We start from the raw sequence: 22,609 nt of genomic DNA, 5'->3' as shown, positions 1-22,609 counted from the left end.
CCTTGTAACCCAGAACTGGGGCACCCCGAAGATCGACCTCTTTGCCTCCCACTCCAATCATCAGCTCAGAAAATTCTGCACCAGGGAAACCTCGCAGCAAGGCCTGGAAAGTGGCTGCTCTATCCTTCCACTGGGTAAATCTCTCGGTCTATGCATTTCCCCCTCTACCATTCATATCAAGGGTACTGCTCAAAATAAGGGAGGAAAAACCAAGGGCAATCCTGACTACCCCAGACTGGCTACACCAGCACTGGTATCCACTGCTGCGCAGCCTGTCACCCTTACCCACCTACCTCAGATCCCAACACTCCTGACCCAGGGGAATAGAGAATTCATGCATCCCCAATTGCAGACCCTCAATCTGGCAGCCTAGCTTATTCCCTGATCACCCCTCAAGCTGCCAGCCTAAGCAAACAAGTCCTAGATGTTATATGTGAGGCCAGACGCCCCAGCACTAGGAAATTCTATTCTGACAAGTGGAAAAGGTTTTGCACCTGGATCCAGGCTAAGGGACCTGGAACGGCACAGCCCTCCTTTCCTCTCATCCTGGATTACCTGGCAGACCTACTACACAGGGGTCTATCCTTCTCTCCTATTAAAATTCATGCCTGTGCCATCTCTGCTCATTACAGTACAGAGCCTCCTCTCTTCTCACACCCTCTCATCAAACAGTTCCTAAGAGGGGCTAACATCATAAGGCCACCCAGAAGAGCTCCTACCCCAGCTTGGGGCCATAACTTGCTGTAGAGCCCTTCATCATTTTCCATGCTGACAGAGTCTCACTCAGGACTAACCCATCTTTCATGCCTAAAGTGGTGTCCAGTGTGGCTCTCAACCAATCCATACATTTGCCCACCTTTTCCCTAACTCACAAAACAAGGGGGAAAGGATTCTGCACTCTCTAGATGTGCATAGACAGCTCAAATTCTATCTGGACTGGACTAAATCTTTCAGAAAAACTGATCAATTGCTAGTTAGCTTTGCAGCAGGAGCAGTGGGCAAGGCCATAACCAAACAAACAATCTCCAAATGGATAGCACACTGCATCCATTTCTGCTACAGATAGCACAGAAAACCACCCCAAAGGGGGTCAGGACACATTCCACCAGAGCAACCTCCACCTCTGCAGCCTTTCTCAGAGGGGTCCCCCACCAGGGACATCCTGGAGGCTGCGACATGGATATCTGTTCATACCTTTGCCAAGCATTACCATCTGCCTATCTTCTCCAAATCCAGGGCAGGCTTTACCACCGCAGTCTTGCAGGGCATCTTAGCCAGCCCACAGTCTTCTTGACTGCCTCCACCCTTTACTTCAGCTTTGGGAATCAACCCAAATGTGATGACTGCAACAGTGAAACACTAAGAACATAGTACAGTTGTATGCATTTATCATAAATGTAGATGTTCGAGTATATTCACTGTTGCAGTCCTGGTTTCCCTCCCTCCCCCTGGTCTGTCTCTCTATCTCTTCCTCTCTCCTTACAGGGATGTTTTGGTATTTACTTTCTCCTGTTGGTGTTTTTCCACCATAACCTAGCTCCCTATTTGGGGGGGCTCCTGACAGGGAAAGAAAAACTGATGTAATGGCATTGGCTGCCTGATTTTATAGCACTGATGACCTGATGTCAGTCCTTGAGTGACAGCAACCGACGCAGAAATACTAAGCCTCTGGTATTTGAGCCGACTGAGGACTACACCTGGCAGGATTACCCAAATGTGATGATTGCAACAGTATAAATGCACTCGAGCATCTACATTTATGGTAAGTGTACACTACTGTAGTTTTGTTGTCCATCTTGCCTTCATTCTTTCATCCCGCCCTTCTTCCCCCAGACTAAAGTTTCTGGAGGACCGAGAGGAATTTCTTTCCTTTTACCAAGGAAGTTTTCTGACTTTCATGGGATAGGGTTTTCAGCCACGAGCCAAGTGGAAGACTCTGACCTTTAGAATGTGTCCGAGTCAGAACCGAGGATCGATTCCGAGCCCCAACCTGTAAGAATGAAGGCAAGATGGACAACAAACATGGAACGTTATGGTAAGTACATGACTTCTTTTTTATTGGCCGTTTGGGCAGTTTTCTCCATCTCTTTCAACTTTCTAGATTAAAAGTCTGTATTTGCGCTCATTTCCCGCCTTTCCTGTAACTAGTTTAGTCCAGATACAGATTTACTGTATCCAGGACTGTTTGTAAGCTTCTGAGTGGTACTAAAGTCTGCTCTTCAATCTTTTACCTCAGATCTGGTAGTTCTCTCCTCTTCTGCACTTTTACTAGCTTATTAGTCTAGCACTTTACCAGGCTTCTTGTAGCGATTATTGCAGCACACAACATGCTACCAGCACTAAATGTTCTACAAGGAAACCGCTCCAGTACTTATTATTAATACCCAGCCCTCCAGGCATGTCTAAAGGTCAGTTCCCTGTGTTTTCTCCTATTAACCTAGTGAACTTGGGCATCCTGAGGCAATGTAGCAACTGCCTAATGTACACTAACAGCCCTCTCCTCTTACCTCCCAACACTCAGACTTGCGAGAGATGCACTTATATATCCAAACTGGAAGCCACTCACTCTCCAGCCAAGACCGGAATAGCTGGTCAAGAACAGAAGGTCAGCACTTGCACCACACCACATGGAACACATAGCCCTCCAGCACTGCCTTCACATAAAAACACAAATCACACACTTAAACTTCACAGAGGCTCTCACTAAAAATCTACCCAAACAGTAGAGACCTCCAAGGCAGAAACGCACTCTACCAGCACAACACAACACTAATGATGAGACACACAACTCTCCTAAACAGTTTGCCACTCAACCAGAGCCCCTAAGGCAAAACACCATGCCCAACACACACTAGTCATAGGTGACTCAATAGTGAGGCACACTGATGTCCCACTCACTAGGCTGAATAAGGAGAAAGTAACAGCTGCCTGTCACGTGCCAGGATCCATGATATAACGCAAGCACTCAGGTCCCCCAACAACAGGTACAAATATGACTGTCCTTGTACATGTGGGTGTGAATGACCTAAGATGTACCTCCCTGGACTACATGAAAAGAGACATGGAGGAGCACTCGGATTATGTAGCCCAGGCAGGTATGACCCCAGCCCTGAGCATCATCCTACCATCACCCAGAATGATACCACAGTACAAGCAGAAAATGATTGATTCAACAATTGGCTAAGTTTCTGGTGTCATTCTAAGGGGATCCGGTATCTGTCTGCCTGGGATGACATGATTGACAGACCTCGATGTTTTGCAAGAGATGGCCTGCATCTGTCACCCCTGGGTACTTCCGGATACTGGCCAAGGCTCTTGCCACCCTATAGTGCCATTTTTAGGCAGTGTTCCAAAGACCAAACTACCACCATAACAGCTACAAACAAGTCCAATCTGAGGGTCATGCTGCTCATTGATAGAAGTCTAAATCTCAAAATGCACTTGCTCAAAGCACTCCTCAAAATGGAGAATATCGACATTTGTGCTGTAACGGAGACCTGGTTTAAAGCAGCAGAAATCACCCCTGCACTACCAGACTATAATTCATTCCACACCTTTCAGCCCCAGAACTTGGACCAAAGCTCCAAAGGTGGTGGTGTTTCTATATTCATAAAGGATGCGCACAACTCCGGACTGGTATCCCAAAATAACGCATTAGAGATACTTCAGGTGCAGCTAACATTGGGTAAGACAGCGATTCAGGTCATAGCCTGCTATAGGTCCTCAACCATGTTCCAAGATTCACACTCCATATTCCTAAGCACCCTGGAGAATATTAGGGTCCAACTTAACACTGTCATGCTGGATGACTTTAACTACTCCCCCCATTAACTGGGAAAACTATTCATATACCAGTACACTTGCCGAACGTTTCCTGGAAATCATTAATGTTCTTCATCCCACATTGCTGCAGTCCTAACACTTGGGGTAGTCCGCTGTCCCAGTCGGCCCGAATACCAAAGTATATGGCTGACGTCGGTCAAGGCGCATTAGTCTGACGTCAGGACGTCAGGGTACAAATGCACATGACCGACGTCATATCCTCAGTCTTTTTTGCCGCATGGTCTGATGCAGAAGCAGTTTTGCGAGTGCAGGTTGGCGTTCTGAAATTTTCTGAAGTCGGAGTTTCAGACCGAATCAAAGTTGGCTAAGTACCACGTTGGGGAATATTTTGGTTTTTTCTTGCCTCAGTATTTAACCGGATGTCAGAAAAAGTGAATAACTGTATTTCTTGTGGGAAACAGATACCTCATAGGGATTACCATACCTTGTGTATACCTTGTTTAGGGCCTGAGCACGACGTTGTTGGATGTCGCTCTTGTGCTAGATTTAACAAACGCACTATAAAGAGGAGATTAGACTGTGCCAGGTTAGTTTTTGGGAAGCGTTGTAATTATAAAATGCCGTCGGATGCTCCGACGCCCGCTTCGTCCAAAAAGCGCAAGGACAAAGCAGCAAAGCCTAGGTTGGAAGAACCGTCAGTCCCGGACGTCGGTTCTTTAGAAGGCTCAGTGGAGCCGGAGGTTCTGCCAGAAGTTTCTTTGGAGTCTCAGGGAGAGACTTTACTGTTACAAGATGTGTCCTCTCAGGAGGTAGGCCAGGCTGAAGGGGCTTCTCAGGTGGCTGTTCTCCCCTCCCTTCCTAAGGTGGTTAGGCCCTCCCCTTCTGTTTCCAAGGCTTCTGTGAGAGGCAGGCCAGGTTTAACTTCAGTGGGGGTCTCTCCTAGTTCTTCAGGATCTTTGCCTAAGAAACATATGCTTAAAATGGCAGAAGATTTGATTACTATGATTAGAGGTTCTATGCCCCCTCCTGATAAGAGGCCTAGGGTGGAACCTGAGCTTGAGAGTTTTGAGCAGTGTTCGGAGGCTTCTGAGTCTTCGGCTGAAGACTTGCAGGAGTTTCCTCCTTATTCTGATTCTGATGTGGATGATTCTACTCCTTCGGCTTCTCCTCCTGAGGATTTTTCTTTTTCAGAGATTCTTCATTCCATGAGGGAGCATTTTAAATGGGAAGGTCAAGATTTCTCTGATTCCAGGAAGAGGCTTAGGGAATTTTTGTTTTTACCCCAGCATAGGCCTTTAGCTATACCTCCTGTTCTGGATGTAGTGGAAGATGTTTTTGCAGAGGCTTCCCTGAACCCTGATTCTTTGCCTCCTGCCCCAGTTAAACCAGATAGGTATTATAGGGTGCCTGAAGCTCATAAGTATCTTTTTAAGAGTCCTAGGGCAGACCCAGAAACTGTTTCTCAGGGGCCTAAGGGTGTTAAGGCTTCTGTTGTTAAAAATCCTGTTCCTTCTGATAAAGAGGCTAGGGCTTTGGATAGATGGGGAAAGAAGGTGTATACTTCTTCCACTTTAGCCATGAGGGCTTTGAATTGCCAGTTCCACATGTTAAAATATCAAAATTATCTTCTTTCACAATTGAAGTCTAAGGTGGATGCTCTGGCGGAAGGTATTGAGTGTAAAGAGTTGCAGGATTTAGTTCATGTGTCTGAACAAGTGGGTATTGGATATCATTCACCACGGTTACAGGTTTTATTTCCATACCTTGCCTCCTTTCAAAGGCATGCCAGACGTTCCTCCTCTACAAAGAAAAGAGGCTCACAAGCAAATTTCTCTGTTACTCCAAATAGGGGCCATTCAGCCGGTTCCTGTGCCAGAAAGGGGCCTAGGATTTTATTCTCGCCTGTTCCTAGTACCAAAGAAGGGGAACACGTGGAGACCAATTTTGGATTTATCTATCCTCAACACTTATCTGGACATTCCCAAGTTCAAAATGTTGACGTTACAACAGCTTTTACCTCTGCTGGGCAAAGATCACTGGATGGTAACTTTAGATCTCAAGGAGGCTTACCTTCATGTGCCTATCAGACTAAGTTGCAGGAAGTATCTGCATTTTCGAGCTGGGAATTCCCATTATCAGTTCTCTACATTGCCCTTTGGCTTATCTACTGCGCCCAGAGTATTCACAAAAGTTCTGGCTCCAGTGATAGCTTACTTCAGGCTAAAAGGAATACAAATCTATCCTTACTTGGACGACTGCCTGATTCTGGCTCAAGAAAAGGAAGACCTTTTACAGCATTTGGAATATGTGATAGCAGTGCTAAGATGCCTGGGGTATTCTGTGAACGAAATAAAGTCCAGTCTAGTACCCTCTCAAGACATGTGCTTTCTGGGTGTGAGACTGAATACAGCAACCCAGATGGCCTTTTTAACCCCGGACAAACAAAAGAATCTTTCCCTTTACTTCCATCAACTATCTCTTCAGTCCGGGCTGACTGCAAGGACAGTCCTTCAAGCCTTAGGGTTCATGGCATCTTGTATTCTGGTGCTTCCCAATGCCAAACTGCATATGAGGAAGCTGCAATGGTATCTCACAAATGTATGGACACAGCACTGCCAGGATTTGGACACTGTCATTCAAATAATACCTTGCATTCGAAAGGAATTTTTGTGGTGGGCTCAGGAATGTCACCTAAACAAGGGACTCTCTGTGACCCGGCCAGAGGCGAGTCAGATTCTAACGACAGATGCCTCAGACATAGCTTGGGGAGCTCATCTGAATGGAAAGTGGATACAAGACAAGTGGCCTGCCAGACTACAGCATCTACATATCAACATGAAGGAGATGTTAGCAGTCCAGTTTGCATTAATGGCTTTCAAGGAGTTACTTCTTCCAGGGCAGGTGTTGATTCTAACAGACAACACAACTGTCATGTGGTACATCAACAAACAAGGGGAACACATTCTTATCCTCTATGCAGGCAAGCAATGATTTTGTGGGAGACTGCGCTCAGCTTGCAACTAACTCTTCAGGCAAGGTTTCTGCCGGAGCACAGAACTCCTTAGCAGATGTGTTAAGCAGGCAAATCATGGATCCCCACAGTGGAAACTGGATCTTCATGTATTTCGGAAATTGACAGTGTCATGGGGAACTCCAGACATATATCTGTTCGCTTCTCCACTAAACCACCAGCTGCCAAAGTTTTGCACGAAAAGGTTTCATCACACAGCTTGGAAAGTGGATGCTCTTTCTTTCAGTTGGAAAAATCTTCATGTGTATGCCTTTCCACCTCTGCCTCTTCTCCTAAAGGTACTCCTAAAGGTCAGACAAGACAAGCCAAGGATGATTTTAATAGCTCCAGATTGGCCCCGGCAACACTGGTACCCATTACTGAGGAGTCTGGTAAGGAAGCCTCCATGGCCTTTACCTTTGATTCCACACCTATTGTCTCAGAGGGACGGTCATCTACTCAATGTCAAGCTTCACTCTCTTCATCTAACAGCCTGGCATATTCTGTTTTGAAACACAGCAGGTCTCAACTTCCTCAACAAGTTTTGAATGTGATTATGGAAGCCAGAAGACCTAGTACAAGGAAAGTGTACGCAGAAAAATGGAAGAGATTTTTATTTTGGAGTGCAGCAAAGGATTTGGAGGTTTCTGAGCCTAATTTGAGTGTGGCTCTTCAATATCTTACTGAGTTATTGGACAAAGGTTTGTCTTTCTCTTCCATTAAGATTCATGCTGCAGCAATTTCAGCTCACTATGATTGTGACCCACCATTGTTTTCTCATCCTTTGTTCAAGCAATTTCTAAGAGGGGCAAAGAATATAAGACCCCCACGTAGAGCTCCTACTCCTGCTTGGGATCTCAATTTTGTGTTGGAGAAACTTACTCTACAACCTTTTGAGCCTCAGGCTACTGCTGAATTGAAATACTTGTCATGGAAGACTGCTTTTTTGTTGGCCATTACTTCTGCAGGAAGGGTTTCTGAATTGCAGGCCCTTATGGCCGTAGAGCCTTTTGATTTTCCATAAGGATAGGGTATCATTACGTACTAATCCTTCCTTTATGCCTAAGGTGGTTTCTAGTGTGGCTTTAAACCAAACTATTCATTTGCCTACTTTTTATGCAGATCCCCAAAATAAGGGGAAAAGATTTTGCACACTTTAGATGTGCACAGGCAGTTGCGTTATTATTTAAGCAGGACTAAGGATTTTAGGCAGTCTCAGCAGTTGTTTGTTTCTTTTGCTTTGAGTTCTCAGGGCAAGCCTGTGTCAAAACAAACTATTTCTAAGTGGATTGGGTTTTGCATTGCATTTTGTTATTCCCATCATGGCAAGGAGATTCCAGCTGGGATTAGGCCTCATTCCACTAGGGCTACTGCCACTTCAACAGCATTTCTAAGGGGTGGCAACTAAGGATATTTTGGAGGCAGCTACTTGGAGTTCAGTGCATACTTTCTCTAAGCATTACCACCTTCCTCTCTACTCTAAATCTAGGGCTGGTTTTGCCACGGCTATTTTGCAGGGCATGTTGACAGCTCCTGCTTCTTTATGATTTGCCAGCCTCCCTTACCTCTGCTTTGGGATTCTACCCAAGTGTTAGGACTGCAGCAATGTGGGATGAAGAACATAGTACAGTTTTGTACCTACCATAAATGTAGATGTTCAAGATCCACATTGCTGCAGTCCAATTTACCCTCCCTCCTTCCCCTCTGTGTTTAGGGGTGGTTGTGTGGGTGGGGTTGTACTTTTGTGAATTTGTATATATTGTATATATATTTGGTACAGGAGTGTTTGGTGTTTTTTGGTTTTGGCCTTATCTTTTTAGGGTCTTCTGACATCTGGAGCAAGAAAAGACTGAGGATATGACGTCGGTCATGCGCATTTGTACCCTGACGTCCTGACGTCAGACTAATGCGCCTTGACCGACGTCAGCCATATACTTTGGTATTCGGGCCGACTGGGACAGCGGACTACCCCAAGTGTTAGGACTGCAGCAATGTGGATCTTCGAACATCTACATTTATGGTAGGTACAAAACTGTACTTTTCCAATGCCCTGGTCCAGCTCGTACTTAACCCCACTAGAGTTAGCAACATCCTTGACCTGGTCATTACTAACATGGGCGACCATTGCTCTACACCAATAGTCAGCTCCTCCCTTGTTAGATCTGACCACAGTGTAATCACCTTGGAACCCCCCCCCCCCCCCCCACAAAGGTAACCAATGTGAAAAACTTCTCCAAAGTTAACTTTGGGCTCTTAAAAACAGGTGGCTAATTTCACGGCACCCATGTAAATGGAGAATAGTTGCAGCAGATAGTAAAGACAGCCACAAGGCCTTCTGTAGTTATGTAAAGAATTTCCATGGCAATACCTAGATTTGCTCTGAGTTACTGCCCAATGGTACCTCCTACAGATATTGCCAATATACTGGCTGACAGATTCAGTGCCAGCTTTACCCCCCCCAAAGGACCAATCACAATGCCAGCAGATTGCCAGGCACCCTGTATTACTGCTGTACAGATTAAAACAGCACTGTCCAAGGCCAAGAATTCAGCTTCCATGGGACCTGACAATATCCCTGGCTGTGTTCTACATGAACTACAAAATGAATTGGCACCTAATCTGTGTACCCTGTTCAACCACAGCCTCACCTCTGGCTTTGTCCCTACCGAATGGCGCACTGCTACAGTCCTCCCTGTCCACAAAGGTGCAGTGATTACAGACCCTGGGGAGCTGTCGCCCCATTAGCCTGACGAGTCTGATATGCAAATCTATGGAACGCACCATCTCGTGGACCTAATAAACAAGGATATAGGGAATCTCCAAACTCTGGATCCCACACAGTTTGGTTTTGTGAAGGGTAGATCATGCCTGCTCAACCTAGTCGACTTCTTTGAGTATACAGCCTACCTTGATCTGGCCAAGGCCTTTGACACCATTCCCCACTCAGGAATCATAGAAAAACTCACTAAGCTAGGCATCAACCCGTATATCACTAGGTGTGTTGCAACTGACTCGCAGATAAAACCCACAGTGTGAAAGTAGCCGACTCCAAGTCAGACTGCCGACCAATCACGAGTGGAGTCCTACAGAGTTCGGTCCTGGGTCTTCTCCTGATTGGTATCTACTCATCTGAAGTCCAGGCCAACATGAAGGGACTCTGGCTGACAAAGTTTGCAGACGATTGCAAGTTGGGATCTGCTATTAACTCCCCAAGTGATATTGACATCCTACAGAAAGGCCTCACTGAGACCAACGACTGGTGTCAGAACCATGGTCTTAAGCTCAATGCCGAAAAATGTGTCGTCATCCCCTTTGGGAAAAACCCGGTTCCCATGAATTACCTCATTGATGGTAGTCCGCTGAACACAGAAGACATTATAAGAGATCTGGGAACACAGATTGACAGCAGCCTCTCTTTTGACCACCACATTGCCACTGTGGTCAGAAAGTCCTTCTATGTGGCACATCTCATTACTAAGGGTTTTGCATCCAGGAAGAAAGAGATCAGTCTCCCTCTATCTTCCCTTATTAAGCCAGTCATTGAGTACAATACCCCATTTGACATGTACCTCACTGGACAACTGCAACAACTGGAGAGGCTGCAAAAATACCAAACATAGGATCCTAAGCCTTAAACACTTGTCCTATAGGGACAGACTCAAAAAAACTCCAGCTATTCTCTGTCATATCGCCTACTTGGAGGCGATCTCTGCTTGACTTACAAAGCCATGTCTTCTCCATCTCTGTTAGAAATGCTACATCTAAAGAAGTCCCAATCCCTCTGCACCACATGCTCCAGAGACCTCTGTCTCATTACCACAATCAACAGAACATGCTGGAGGGACAGGTTCATAACCCAGCGACTGCCCATGCTATGGAGTAGACTTCCCATACGTGTCAAACAGAGCACCTTACTGGCCCTCTTCAAGAGAAATCTTGATGAGTGGATGGGAAATAGAAAATTCATCCTTGGGATCACTCCCGTGGCTCTACTCGACAGAGGCATTGGGAACTAAGGTCAGGTGGCCCAATGCCAGGGTAATCCTATGGGCTAGGCTTGTAAAGGCTCCTAGGCCATTAGCCTAGTACACACCTATGAACCTGTGCAGTGAACATAATCTGTAGACATGCAGGCAGACAAATTCCCATTGGAAGCATTCTTAAGTAGATTCCACTAAAAGGGAGGTTGATAGTTGAACTTACCAGAAGCTCTGAAGGTATTGTGTTGCCTCTTCAGAGCACTGTGTACATCCAGATAGTATTTCTGTCTTGCAGATGCTTTTGCTGAAATATCCATTGTAGTTTTTATGTCTACATGACCTTGTTTACATAGCTTAGTATTTATCTATTAGCCTGTCAGTCCGCAGGCTATTACTAGCCTGGTCAATAACCAGAAGTGAGACTCAAACCATGTACGTTGACATCTGTGGTATAAAGACCTTAACCATTATGTCAACCTAGCCCCCCCTCTGGACAAGGACTAGACTAGCTGCCCTTTCAGGTCATTTTAAGCTTAGACCGTTTCTGTCAAAGGTGATAATCAAACCCTGTGCCTTGTGTCTGTGAGATAAACACCTTAACCATTATGCCAACAGAATATTGTGCCAGCAGAGCTACACAGTGTTATACCTGTTGTATGAGTAGGAGGCAGATTAGGTCAGGGTGTGTGATTGCAAATTACTTAATTTTGCTGCTGTGCATCTACTACACTGATGTGCTTGTTTCTTGCAAAAATGATACCATTTTCAAAGATTTGAGAGAATATCAGTTTTTACCATAGAGTGCCTGCATGGTGTGTGAAGTAGAACAAAATTATGCTCAGTTTGCTTCACACTCACTACGTGAACTGCTGCTGGGCCTCTGTGCTAGTGCATCTAAGAAAATAGATTCCTGTGCAGTCCTAACAATGGAGTTGTTCTCATCCATGGACATCCATGGCATCACCAGGGAGGAGGGAGCAATGCAGGCATCAATTTTATGACCTGCGGTGCATGAACCCTGAAGGTTTTGTGCTTTGGGAGTGAAGATTGGATGCCATCACCCTAAATACTGTAGTAAGTGGATAGCATTGTGTGCCTTGTGTGTTTCTGTTAGTCCTGTTCTAGGTTTGGGACTTACCTCACTAATGGCAGATATGTACCTAAACGTGTGCTACTGTGTCTGCCTTCATTCACAGTTGGAGGCGGTGGTGTCGTTTATGTGATGCGCATTGTTACTGTTGTTTCGCATGAGTACATTCTGTGGGATGTGGCATTGCTCACAGTCTCATAATGCCTGTGTTCTATGTTGTGTCTCTTAATGTGTAACTGCTGTTTTTGTGCAAGTATCATCTGATTACACAGGGGACATAAACCTGCCTACTTCTTGTCATGCATCTCTGAGGACATTTATGTAGGATCCTGACTTGTAGTTTTCTTGTTGCATCTTGCCTGTTCCCTGTCACTGTTTGCTGATTGCCTCTTTCTTTACAAACGGAGCATGAAAACAGTTCAGTTGCCTTCCATAGGAGGCAGGCAGACAGCTACTATTGGTTCAACACAAGTGCTGTAGATGTGTGTTAACTATATGCAGTCCAAAGTCAGGATACTTCACTGACTTATTGTATACATCCCACTATGCAGTCTTACAGCAGGACTGGATGAGAGATTTGCCCAGCAGGAAGCTCCTCTGCATACTGCCTCTGCTCATGCTTTTGTTAAGAGTAATGAGAATGGCAGTGCCTTGCTGAAAGGAAGTGCTCACTTATTGCTGGCAGGTAATCTGTCTGCAGTGCCTGAGAGTGCCCAGCTGCAGCCGGAGTAGTTGGTGGAAGCTGCAGTGGAAAATGTAGTGGTCATGTAGTGGTCAGGTGCATGACCTGTATGGGGAGCCTCCTAGAGTGAATAGCAGATTTGCTCACACTGCTGGCATGACCATCAAGCCTACAGGAAATGGTGTGGCCCATCCTTGTTGTCCCTAGCCATGTGTCTTCCCTTCGTCTTCTGTGTCCATCCATCCCCATTTATATTTGCTTACACTCTGTGTTCACCTCATATCTTCCTGTCCTAGTGTGTGTGCACATCTACCTCTACACTATTACGTGTCATCAGTCTGACTTTGCTTATTGTCCTTAACCTCTTTGCCTGCACTACCCTTCTGCTCACCCTGTATATGGAAATGTGGATTCTGTCCCACCATCCTGCACATTTTGGTTTGTTGTTTTGTTCACCCTTCTTACTGGGATACTTTTTTCTGGATTTCCAATGTTCCCCTTTTTTTCCTTCAGGTGGTAACATTTGTGGATACTGAAGTACAGTGCTTCAAGTACTGAAGGCTACTTACATGTCTGTGGTGTGATATGCCACCCTACAGTGTTTCATGCTAGCATGCACACCCTAGCCTCTACATGCACTGTTTTACTTTCAGAATGCTTTGGTTTGACTTCACGTGTTTATTTCTGTTGAGATTATGCAATATGTTGCTGGCAAGAGGCAGTTCTGTAGTTACTGAGCTGTGCTTCAGGGTATTGACTTCACTACATGGATGTGGTTCAGCGCAATAGTGCAGCAGTTAGCATTGTTGCCTCATGGCAAGAGGTTCTCCGGTTCGTTTCTCTGCTGGGGGTGCCTTTTGTGTAGAGTCTGCATGTCCTGCCCTCATTTGCGTGGGCTTCCTCCAGGTGCTCTGGTTTCCTCCCACATTCCAAAGACATATATCTGGAGCTTTTCTCCCCAGGCCTATGCTGAAAATGAGCTGTGTCCCAGTCGGACTTTCCCGGTAAACAGATGTTAAATAAAATTAAAAAATAAATGTGCCAACTTGTCTAGTCATTGCCCCATTTACTCACATACCCAGATGAACAGCTAGCTGCACGCAAGAGCCATCCATGCTGCTTTGGTCATTCAGTGTCCCTCAATGCTACCTTGTAGTAACGTGTAGCTTTCCAGTTCTTGTGAAGAAGTGCAGTTATCTCCAAGAATCTTGACTACTTGCTAAAGAAATTGGTTTAAGATGGAAATTTGGAATTTGTTAGCAGATGAAAGCCACTTGGCCCAACAGACCTCTGTACTGTGGCCTCTTACAGTGTCGCGGGAGACTTGCCTCAGTCTATCTTCCCCATTCCGCCATTCTTTTCTGCTTTGATTCTTTTTATCGATATCTATTGTATTTACTGTATTGTAAGAATTGCACCCTGATTTTAAATCTGCATGCTTATGTGCTGGGACATTCATTGATCTAAATATTCCTTTTCATGTGAAATCCATGTATATACCAGGATCTCTACTGTTTTAAAGTTTGCTAGGTGTATTCTGTCTTCTTAGGGAAGTAAAAAATGACTAATAATCTTCTTTAATAGATAGTGCCCTGGAGAGAGCTGTACCATGGGGAACTCAGATTTGCCGCAAGTTAATTTTTAAGTCAAAGCAGCCCTAGTCTAATAGTATTATAATTAACGAATTGTTTGGTACTGACCTGCATTTGTCTCAAGTTAATATTTCTTCTTAATTTTAGGTACATGGCTAACACGGAGACCTACTTGAAGAATGTTGCATTAAAACATATGCCACCTAACCTTCAGACCGTAGATTTCCTTAAATCTGGTAAATGGTTTCTTTATATCCGACACCTAAATGTTGTAAAACCTGTATTTTATTGTGCAGTTTTATTTCTCAGAACATAAGGCAGATATTACTCTGAAATGTCTGTACAGTGTATTACACCACATAGTGTAGCACCGAGGTCCCACTACAGTACTATGTTTTTTTAACTAGTTGCTTCAGCAGAATTGCCTTATACAACCTACATTAGGCACACAGTATCGGTGTAGATACAGGGGCCCTTCCGTTTGCATGTTTGTTACTGACACCCACAGAATTGATTTTGGCAGTGCATTTGTTCGTTACTTTCTGAAGTCCTCATAGAAATTCCTGTCAAGTTTCAGCTCAGTTTTTTCTGATTTTAACAGCGGCTCTGCTATTCTCAAAACCAAGTAACTGTTCTTTTTTAGAAAACAAATTGCAGTATCTGATTAATGTTTCATCTACCTGATCTATTTGGGTCATCTGTTTAACTTTGACTCTAATTTTACTGTACCTTTAGGTGTGTGGAACAAAGAAGGCAGTCTGGTGTCTTCATGTAGAAAAAGTCCTCAGCAGACTAAAATGCAGCCCTCTTAATGGAGGAGAACCTTCCATCTATTGCCACTAGAGCCAAAATATAGATAAGAGAAAAAAAGTAATGGAGAAGCAGAGAAGTAAGAAGTGCACTTAAGAATTCAAAGAAACAAAACATCTAAAGATGCTGAGGGTCGAAATTTAATGAAGTGGTAGTTCCTCCCCTTCCTTTAAATAACCATTACTTACTCCTGTGTAGGCCATTGTAGTGGGGGTGACCATTACACCTTCTTGTGCCTTATTTACCCTCAGTGCCAAAAATGACACCCTACGTTAGCCAGGATTAGTTGGCACTTCGTGTTGTCAGGATTCCATCTGACAGGTATTTTCACCTACACTTTTGATGCTTACCAAGGGGGTTTCAGATGACATTTATCCATGTGAAGCAGTGGTGGTCTTCGGGAAACTTTCCTGCTAGCACTTGGTTCTTGCTTAGGTTAGCACTCAGCCCTCTTTCCTCATAGATGCATACTTTACATTACCTTTCACATTTTTCAACCTTATTGGAGTACGTCAGTTACCACATTGATAGCAGCTGCCAACATTTCTGGAAGCTTTTTCTTTTAATGAGAAAGCCATAGCTCAGCACCGTATTTCACCAGCTCCAGTGTTCTAGCATAAGTAGAAAGACAACCAGCATAGTCTCCACCCTTCTTCATGGTATCCTTGGCTTTAACATGTCTAACATTGCAAAGTTATTTTTACCTCTGCCACTTATTGCATTGATTCCACACTTGCCCATTCTTAACTGATGCAGGTAAGTTTGGACAAACAGTTCCATTTTGCTGTTGTCTGCACTGTTGATGTTATTGCACACGGTCAGTGAACATAATTAGTGCCTGTCTGGGCTCTCTATCCCTGGATTTGGAAAGATATTCCATGGTCTGAAGGCAAAAAAATATAAATTAGAAGTTCGTGTAGCATTCCTTCCTGAACTCTGTCCAAGAGGAGGAAGAAGATAAAGGATACTGCAAGGGCTCATCTGAGCTCAGAGGGAATTATAGACAGTCCTCTTTACCGTATATCTCTGTATTCATGTTTAGAGATGAAAAGGAGGAGTTAGGGTTTTTGGTTACTGCTTCCTAGAATCCTTTTTTTTTTTTGAGAAACAATGGGCCACTCTGACAGAGGAAGACTAGTTGTAAGACCTTGCTGCTGTTTCTGAGAGCTAATTTTGTAAATCTTGCCATGCTTCGGTAGCTGGGAAGTGTTAACTTGTAATGCAAGGAAGTTAATGTCTGTGAAAATGCTTACTTGTCTGAACAGTACATTATGGTACTATTAGTGATAATGAGGGATTTTGACTGCTGTCCTTAGCAGAGGAGGGTCAACACAGAATGGGAGGTGGGGAAACACTGGTCAGTATTGATTGTGTACCACTGCGTGGTTCACTTTTCGAGCTGGAAGCAAGGCCCAGGGGAATAGAAGCAAAGCACAAGCCTGTAGTGGTGTGGATTTTGAGAGTATAAGCAGTGTAATGAAGAGCAAGACCGTGAACTGGGGGCACACAGGTTATAAGAGAGTCAGAGAGCTCTGGAAGTGCATGGAATTGAACTGAGGGAGGGAGGGTTGGTTGGATGAGCAAGGAGGGATCTGGTAAGGGTAAGGGGAGATGTAAAAGAGCTGTTTGAGAGGAGATAAGTTGAATAAAATGGGGCGGGAGTCTCTGATAATGAGCATAAGATTGCAAGAAAGCACAGCTTCATAGGTAAGTACTTGCTAGGCTATTGATCTATGATATTTACACTCCATAAAACACATTACACATAAAATTGTTGTATGACTGGGTAAGCACTGAGGTGGACTGTGGGAACCAGACCATATTGTCTCATTGGACTGAATTACTTTAGTGTGTCTGATATAGTCCGCGACTGAGGCTGATGGCTTTGCTCAGGGAAATGCAAAAATGGGGCAAAAAATGTCAGAATGAGTGATCAGCTGATTGTGTAGAAGGAGGAGGAAGACATAATGGGCAACGAAGAGCTGTCTAAAAAGAGTGGTATGACCAGTGGAGTGCCACAGGTCTAGCGGTGGGTTTAGTGTTCAGTGTATTTCATGTCAAATGTTACTGTCGAATATAATAAATCTGTTTATCACAACACCAAGAGTGAAGCAGTGGCAAAGGACTGGGGTTGGGGGGACAGTCTGAAGAGGTACATGGAGATGATATGGAAATTGCAGAGACATGGCAAGTAGGTTTCACTGCTGAAAAGTGTAGAGTAACACACTTTGAGTTCAGCAGTCTTAGGGGGAGGTGATCTGTGAGTTGTGGGTATAAAGCTATTATGATAAAGGGCAACAGTCAGGAAAACAACCTGAGGGGGGTACCAGTAATTCCTAAAATGAAATGGCAGGAGCATTCTAAAATAACAATAGCAAATCATTGTTTGTGGGCTAGAGAGCAAGTGATTAATGAAGCTGAAGTTTTCTTGCCAACATCCTGGGGTTTGGTGAGATTTCTTCAGCAACACTGTATGCTGTTCTGGAAGCTATGCAGCGACTGTGAGATAGAAGTGACAGAGAAGAGGGCACAGAGGAAAGCATCTGGAGAGGTGCAATGCTTGGAATGGGAAGAATGAGTGATGAAAGAAGGTTGTATGAATTAGTGGTGCGTACTTTGATGGAGGGCTGGGAGAAAGGGAGCATCATAATGGGTACAAAGGGTCATTCTGGTTTGGTAGTTGAAAGGATGGATCACAGGCAGGAGAGGGTATAACATGTAGATGAAAGACCAGATCCAAGCATAATATGACAACATTTTATTTCCTGTAATGAGTGCTAAACCTGTGGAATGGTCTTTTAGACAAAGTAATGACACAGAGTAACTGAATGATTTAAGGAACTGTAGAAGCAGATGACAGAAGGAATACAATGTTGAAGTGGAGAACAGCTGCACTGAGCTAACTGCAGTAATCAGAGACAGTATGTACACCTAAATTCTTCTTTGACAGAAAATTCATGTTTGCATGAGTTATTTTATCAGTTGTGGACATGTTTAAAAATATCAGTACAGTCACTGATGCTGATATTTGAGAGAAGCAGGCCTTCTAGTTGTGAATAAATTTGAAAGTAGTGTTAGGAGCAGTTGGCATGAATATCTAAGAAGCAAGGCAGACCTTGTACTTGTGGACACTTTTGAAAATCACATTAGAGCCAGGTGGTCCTGATGTCTGAGAAAGATAGAGACCCTACAGTTACAGACAGTTTTGAAAATAACATTAGAGCCATCTGGCCCTGATTTCAGAAGAGGAAGAGCAAATTGCTGGATTTGCTTAATGAAAATTCTAAATTTTGTTACGGTCTTGTTTTTATACAGCACAAGTGATAAGTAATGAACTTTGTCAATGGTTGGACCATTTTGGGAGGCACTTGCACACCATCTGCTTCTTGCAGCTAGATGTTGAAATACCTTACCTCATGGTTGACTTAGGTTCATAGGTGTGTACTAGCCTTATGGCCCTGGAGCCTTTACAAGCCTAGCCCAAAAAAATTGCCCAGGCTCTGTACCACCCGATGATAGTTCACAGTGTCCCTATCCAATAGGGTAACTGAAATGATCCCTGGAGTGAAATTTCTGTTACCCATCCACTCGTCAAGATTTCTCTTGAATAGGGCCAGCAAGATGCTCTGCTTGACATGAATGGAAAGCTTATTCCAGAGTATGGGCAGTCTTTGGGAGATAAACCTGTCCCTCCAGCATGTTCTGTTAATTGTGGTAATGAGGTTGTGATCTCCGGATTGTATGGCGGGGAGGGGGGATTGGGATTTCTTTAGGTGTGGCATTCCAAGTAGGGCTGGGTTGGGCATGGCTTTGTAAGTTGAGCAGAGTTCACCTCTAAGTAGATGATAAGAGACTGAAAACAACTGAAGTTTCTTGAGTCTGTCCATGTAGGACATGTGTTTAAGGCCTAGGATCCTTTTTTGTGAGGTACTTTTGTGGCCTCTCCAGTTGTTGGTGTCTGGTTAGGTACATGCCAAACGGGGCGTTATATTCGATGATTGGTCTAATGAGGAATGATGACCTCTTTTGTCCTAGATGCGAAACCTTTGGTTATAACATGTGCCACATAAAAAGACTATGTCCACAGTGGCAATGTGGTGGTCGAAGGTGAGGTGGATGTCAACCTGGGTACCCAGGTCTGTTATGGCCCCTTCAGTATTCAGTGGGCTCCCATCAATGTGGTAATTCGTAGGAACCAAGTTATTTTCTAAATATCAAAGAACAAGAGGGAACTGACTCAAAAGAGGAAGAATTCCCTCCACAACTAGAACACGCAAATCAGAAATCTTGTAAAGTCCTCTAAAGCTAATAACGAAGCTAAAATAGCATCTCTAGCTAAGGATAATCATAAGGCATTCTTTTAAATACTTCCAAAATCTAAAAGGGAATGCACAGCTATGTGGCAAACAGGTAGTAGATGATACCCCTTATACTGTACCTGAGGAAATTGCAAACCTGCTAGCTGACAGATTTTGCGCAAACTTCACCCCATCTCCACCAGCCATACCCCAAACCATACCAGATACTGTTCCTCTACCTAGTATCTCTAGAGATCAGGTCATATATGCACTCTCCAAGGCCAAAAACATGGCTTCATTGAGGCCAGATAACATCCCAGGCTGCTTATTAAGAAATCTAAAACAGGACCCAGCAAGACCCACTTGGCATTCTCTTTAACCATAGTGTGAGAACTGGCTTTGTTCCAGCAGTATGGAGAAAGTACAGTTGTGTACACTTACCATAAATGTAGATGTTTGAGTGTTGCAGTCCTTACAAAATGGGCCATCCAGCTGCTTGTAGCCCACAGTCGGCCAGAACGCCAAAGTCCTTGGTTGGACTACTGCATCCTAAAGGAGTGTTGAAGAATTGTCTGATTTTTTAAGGACAAGAGTCTGGAAAAAGCTTCAAGTATCTTCATTGATTGCTACTGACTCCATTATTATCTGCTATATGTACAGTCCAGAAAAATCAACTAGCTAAATTATGCACATTGGCATTCCTTAGTTTCTTGAAGATCTAGAGACCAATTTAATAGAATCAACCCTTAAGACTGCTGATGCTTTACCCAGAGCTAGAAGAAGAGCTGTGCGATACTGGCCACATTCTGGCACTTGGAGACAAACTTTATTAGCATCCTTGAAGGATGTGCTGCAGAAGTCAGCATTGCATTTTTTTTTTATTTTTTTGTGAGCAAGAATAGTAGTTCATAAGTTCATAGATGTGTACTAGGCTAATGGCCCTGGGGCCTTTACAAGCCTAGCCGTAGGATTACCCGTGCATCGTGCCACCCGACCTTAGTTCCCAATGCCTCTGTCAAGTAGAGCCACTGGAGTTATCCGTGGGGTGAATTTTCTGTTTCCCATCCACTCACCAAGATCTCTGTTGAAGAGGGTCATCGAAATGCTCTGCTTGACATGTATGTGAAGTCTATTCCATAGCATGGGCAGTCTCTGGGTTATGAACCTGTCCCTCCAGTTTGTTCTGTTGATTGTGGTAATGAGATAGAGGCCTCTGGAGCATGTGGTGTGGGGGGATTGGGATTTCTTTAGATGTAGGATTTCTAACAGCTGGGTCAGACATGGCTTTGTAAGTCATGCAGAGATTGCCTCTAAGTAGGTGATGTGAGACCGAGAATAGTTGGAGTTTTTTGAGTCTCTCCATATAGGACAAGTGTTTAAGGCCTAGGATCCTCTTTGTGAGGTACTTTTGCAGCCTCTCCAGTTGTTGCAGGTTTCTAGTGAAGTACATGCCAAATGGGGCATTGTACTCTATGATTGGCTTAATAAGGGAAGAGTAGAGGGAGGCAATGACCTGTTACTTCCGAGATGCAAAATCCTTAATAATGAGATGTGCCACCTAGAAAGACTTTGACCACAATGGCAATGTGGTGATCAAAAGAGGTTGCTGTCAACATGTGTTCCATGATCTCTTATAACGCCTTCTGTGTTCAGTGGACTACCATCAGTGTGGTAATTCATGGGAACAGTTTTTTTCCCAAAGTGGATGACGACACATTTTTTTGGCATTGAGCTTAAGGCTATGGTTCAGATACCAGTCGTTGGTCTCAGTGAGGCCATTCTGTAGGATGTCATCATCACTTGCAGAGTTGATAATGGCTCCCAACTTGCAATCGTCTGCGGACTTTGTCAGCCAGAGTCCCTTTGTGTTGGCCTGGACTTCAGAGAAGCAGATACCAAACAGGAGAGGACCCAGGACCGAACCTGTGGGACTCCACTTCTGACTAGTCGGCAGTCTGACTTGGAGTCAGCTACTTTCACACTGTGGGTTCCATCTGTGAGCCAGTTTGCAACCCATCTAGTGATATAGGGGTTGATGCCTAGCTTAGTGAGTTTTTTTTATGATTCCTAAGTGGGGAATGGTGTCAAAGGCCTTCGCCAGATCAAGATAGGCTGTATGAACCACCTTGTCATCATCCACAGCTCTGGTGACTGACTCAAAGAAGTCATCCAAGTTGAGTAGGCATGATATACCCTTCACAAAACCAAATTGTGTGGGATCCAGAGTTTGGAGATTTCCAATATCCTTGTTTATTAGGTCCATGATGATGCGTTCCATAGCTTTGTATATCAGACTCAGGTTGATGGGGCGATAGTTCCCATGGTCTGTAGTCACTCCTCCTTTGTGGAGAGGGATGACTGTAGCAGTGCACCATTTGGTAGGGACAAAGCCTGAGGTGAGGCTGTGATTGAACAGAGGGCACAGGTGAGGTGCCAGTTCACTCTGTAGTTCATGTAGAACACAGCCAGGGATATTGTCAGGTCCCATAGAAGCTGTATTCTTGGCCTTGGGCAGTGCTGTTTTAACCTGTGCAGCAGTAATACTGGGTGCCTGGCAATCTACTGGTATTGTGATTGGTCCTGGGGGGGGGGGGTGGCTAAAGTTGGCGCTGAATCTTTCGGCCAGTATATTGGCAATATCTGTTGGCTCAGTATGGGAGGTACCATTGTGCAGTAGCTCGGAACAAATCTGGGTATTACCGTGGAGATTCTTTACATAACTATAGAAGGCCTTGTAGTTGTCTTCACTATCTGCTGCAGATGTTCTTCATGTTTCACTGTTGCAGTCATCACATTAGGGTTATCTGCCTGCAGATTGCCCTCAGCTGGCCTGAATACCAGAGTCTTTGGATTTCTGCATCAGATGCTGTCGCTTCTTCCATGACGTCAGGTCGTCAGGGGTATAAAACATGCAGCCGACGCCATTACATCAGTCTTTCTTGCAGTGCGGTGCCCGAAGCAGAAGCAGTTCGCAAGTGCCGGTTGGCTGACTCCTCAAATTTTCATTTTCGAGTTTCAGACCTGAAGTCTTCAAAAAGATAAGTACCCCGTTGGGGATCCTTTTTCGTGTTCTAACTGATGTCAGAAAAAATTAACAATTGTCTTGCCTGTGGGAGGCAAATACCTCAGAGATTTTCATTCTTACTGCGTCACCTGTTTAGGCCCAGACCACGACGCCCCTTGCTGTCGGTTTTGTGCCTTGTTCAACGCTCAAACTATTCATCATCGGGCTATTTTTGTAGCTAAACACTTCCATTCTCGATCTCCGTACTCCGAAATGGCTTCGTTAAGCCATCCGACTACCAATCATCTGAAAAAACGTAAGGATAAAGACAGAGACAGACCGCATAGGTCCAAAACTGCC

General features: G+C 44.4%; 1 protein-coding gene across 2 annotated transcripts in view; it reads left to right on the top strand.

Annotated features, from left to right (window-relative positions):
- Positions 1 to 22,609, top strand: part of GINS4 (GINS complex subunit 4) — a 630,005-nt gene that overhangs the window by 395,591 nt on the left and 211,805 nt on the right. For both annotated transcript variants that reach the window (XM_044083002.1, XM_044083001.1), the window contains one exon: positions 14,285 to 14,373. In XM_044083002.1, the coding sequence (XP_043938937.1) occupies positions 14,285 to 14,373 (89 nt within the window). The remainder of the gene's footprint in view (positions 1 to 14,284; positions 14,374 to 22,609) is intronic.

This window comes from Protopterus annectens, chromosome 9.part0 (assembly GCF_019279795.1).
Source record: "Protopterus annectens isolate FY-2018-M chromosome 9.part0, PAN1.0, whole genome shotgun sequence".
NCBI classification, from domain to species: domain Eukaryota; kingdom Metazoa; phylum Chordata; order Ceratodontiformes; family Protopteridae; genus Protopterus; species Protopterus annectens.
Note: the sequence above shows the minus strand (reverse complement) of the source record. Positions and strands in the feature narration are given on the sequence as shown.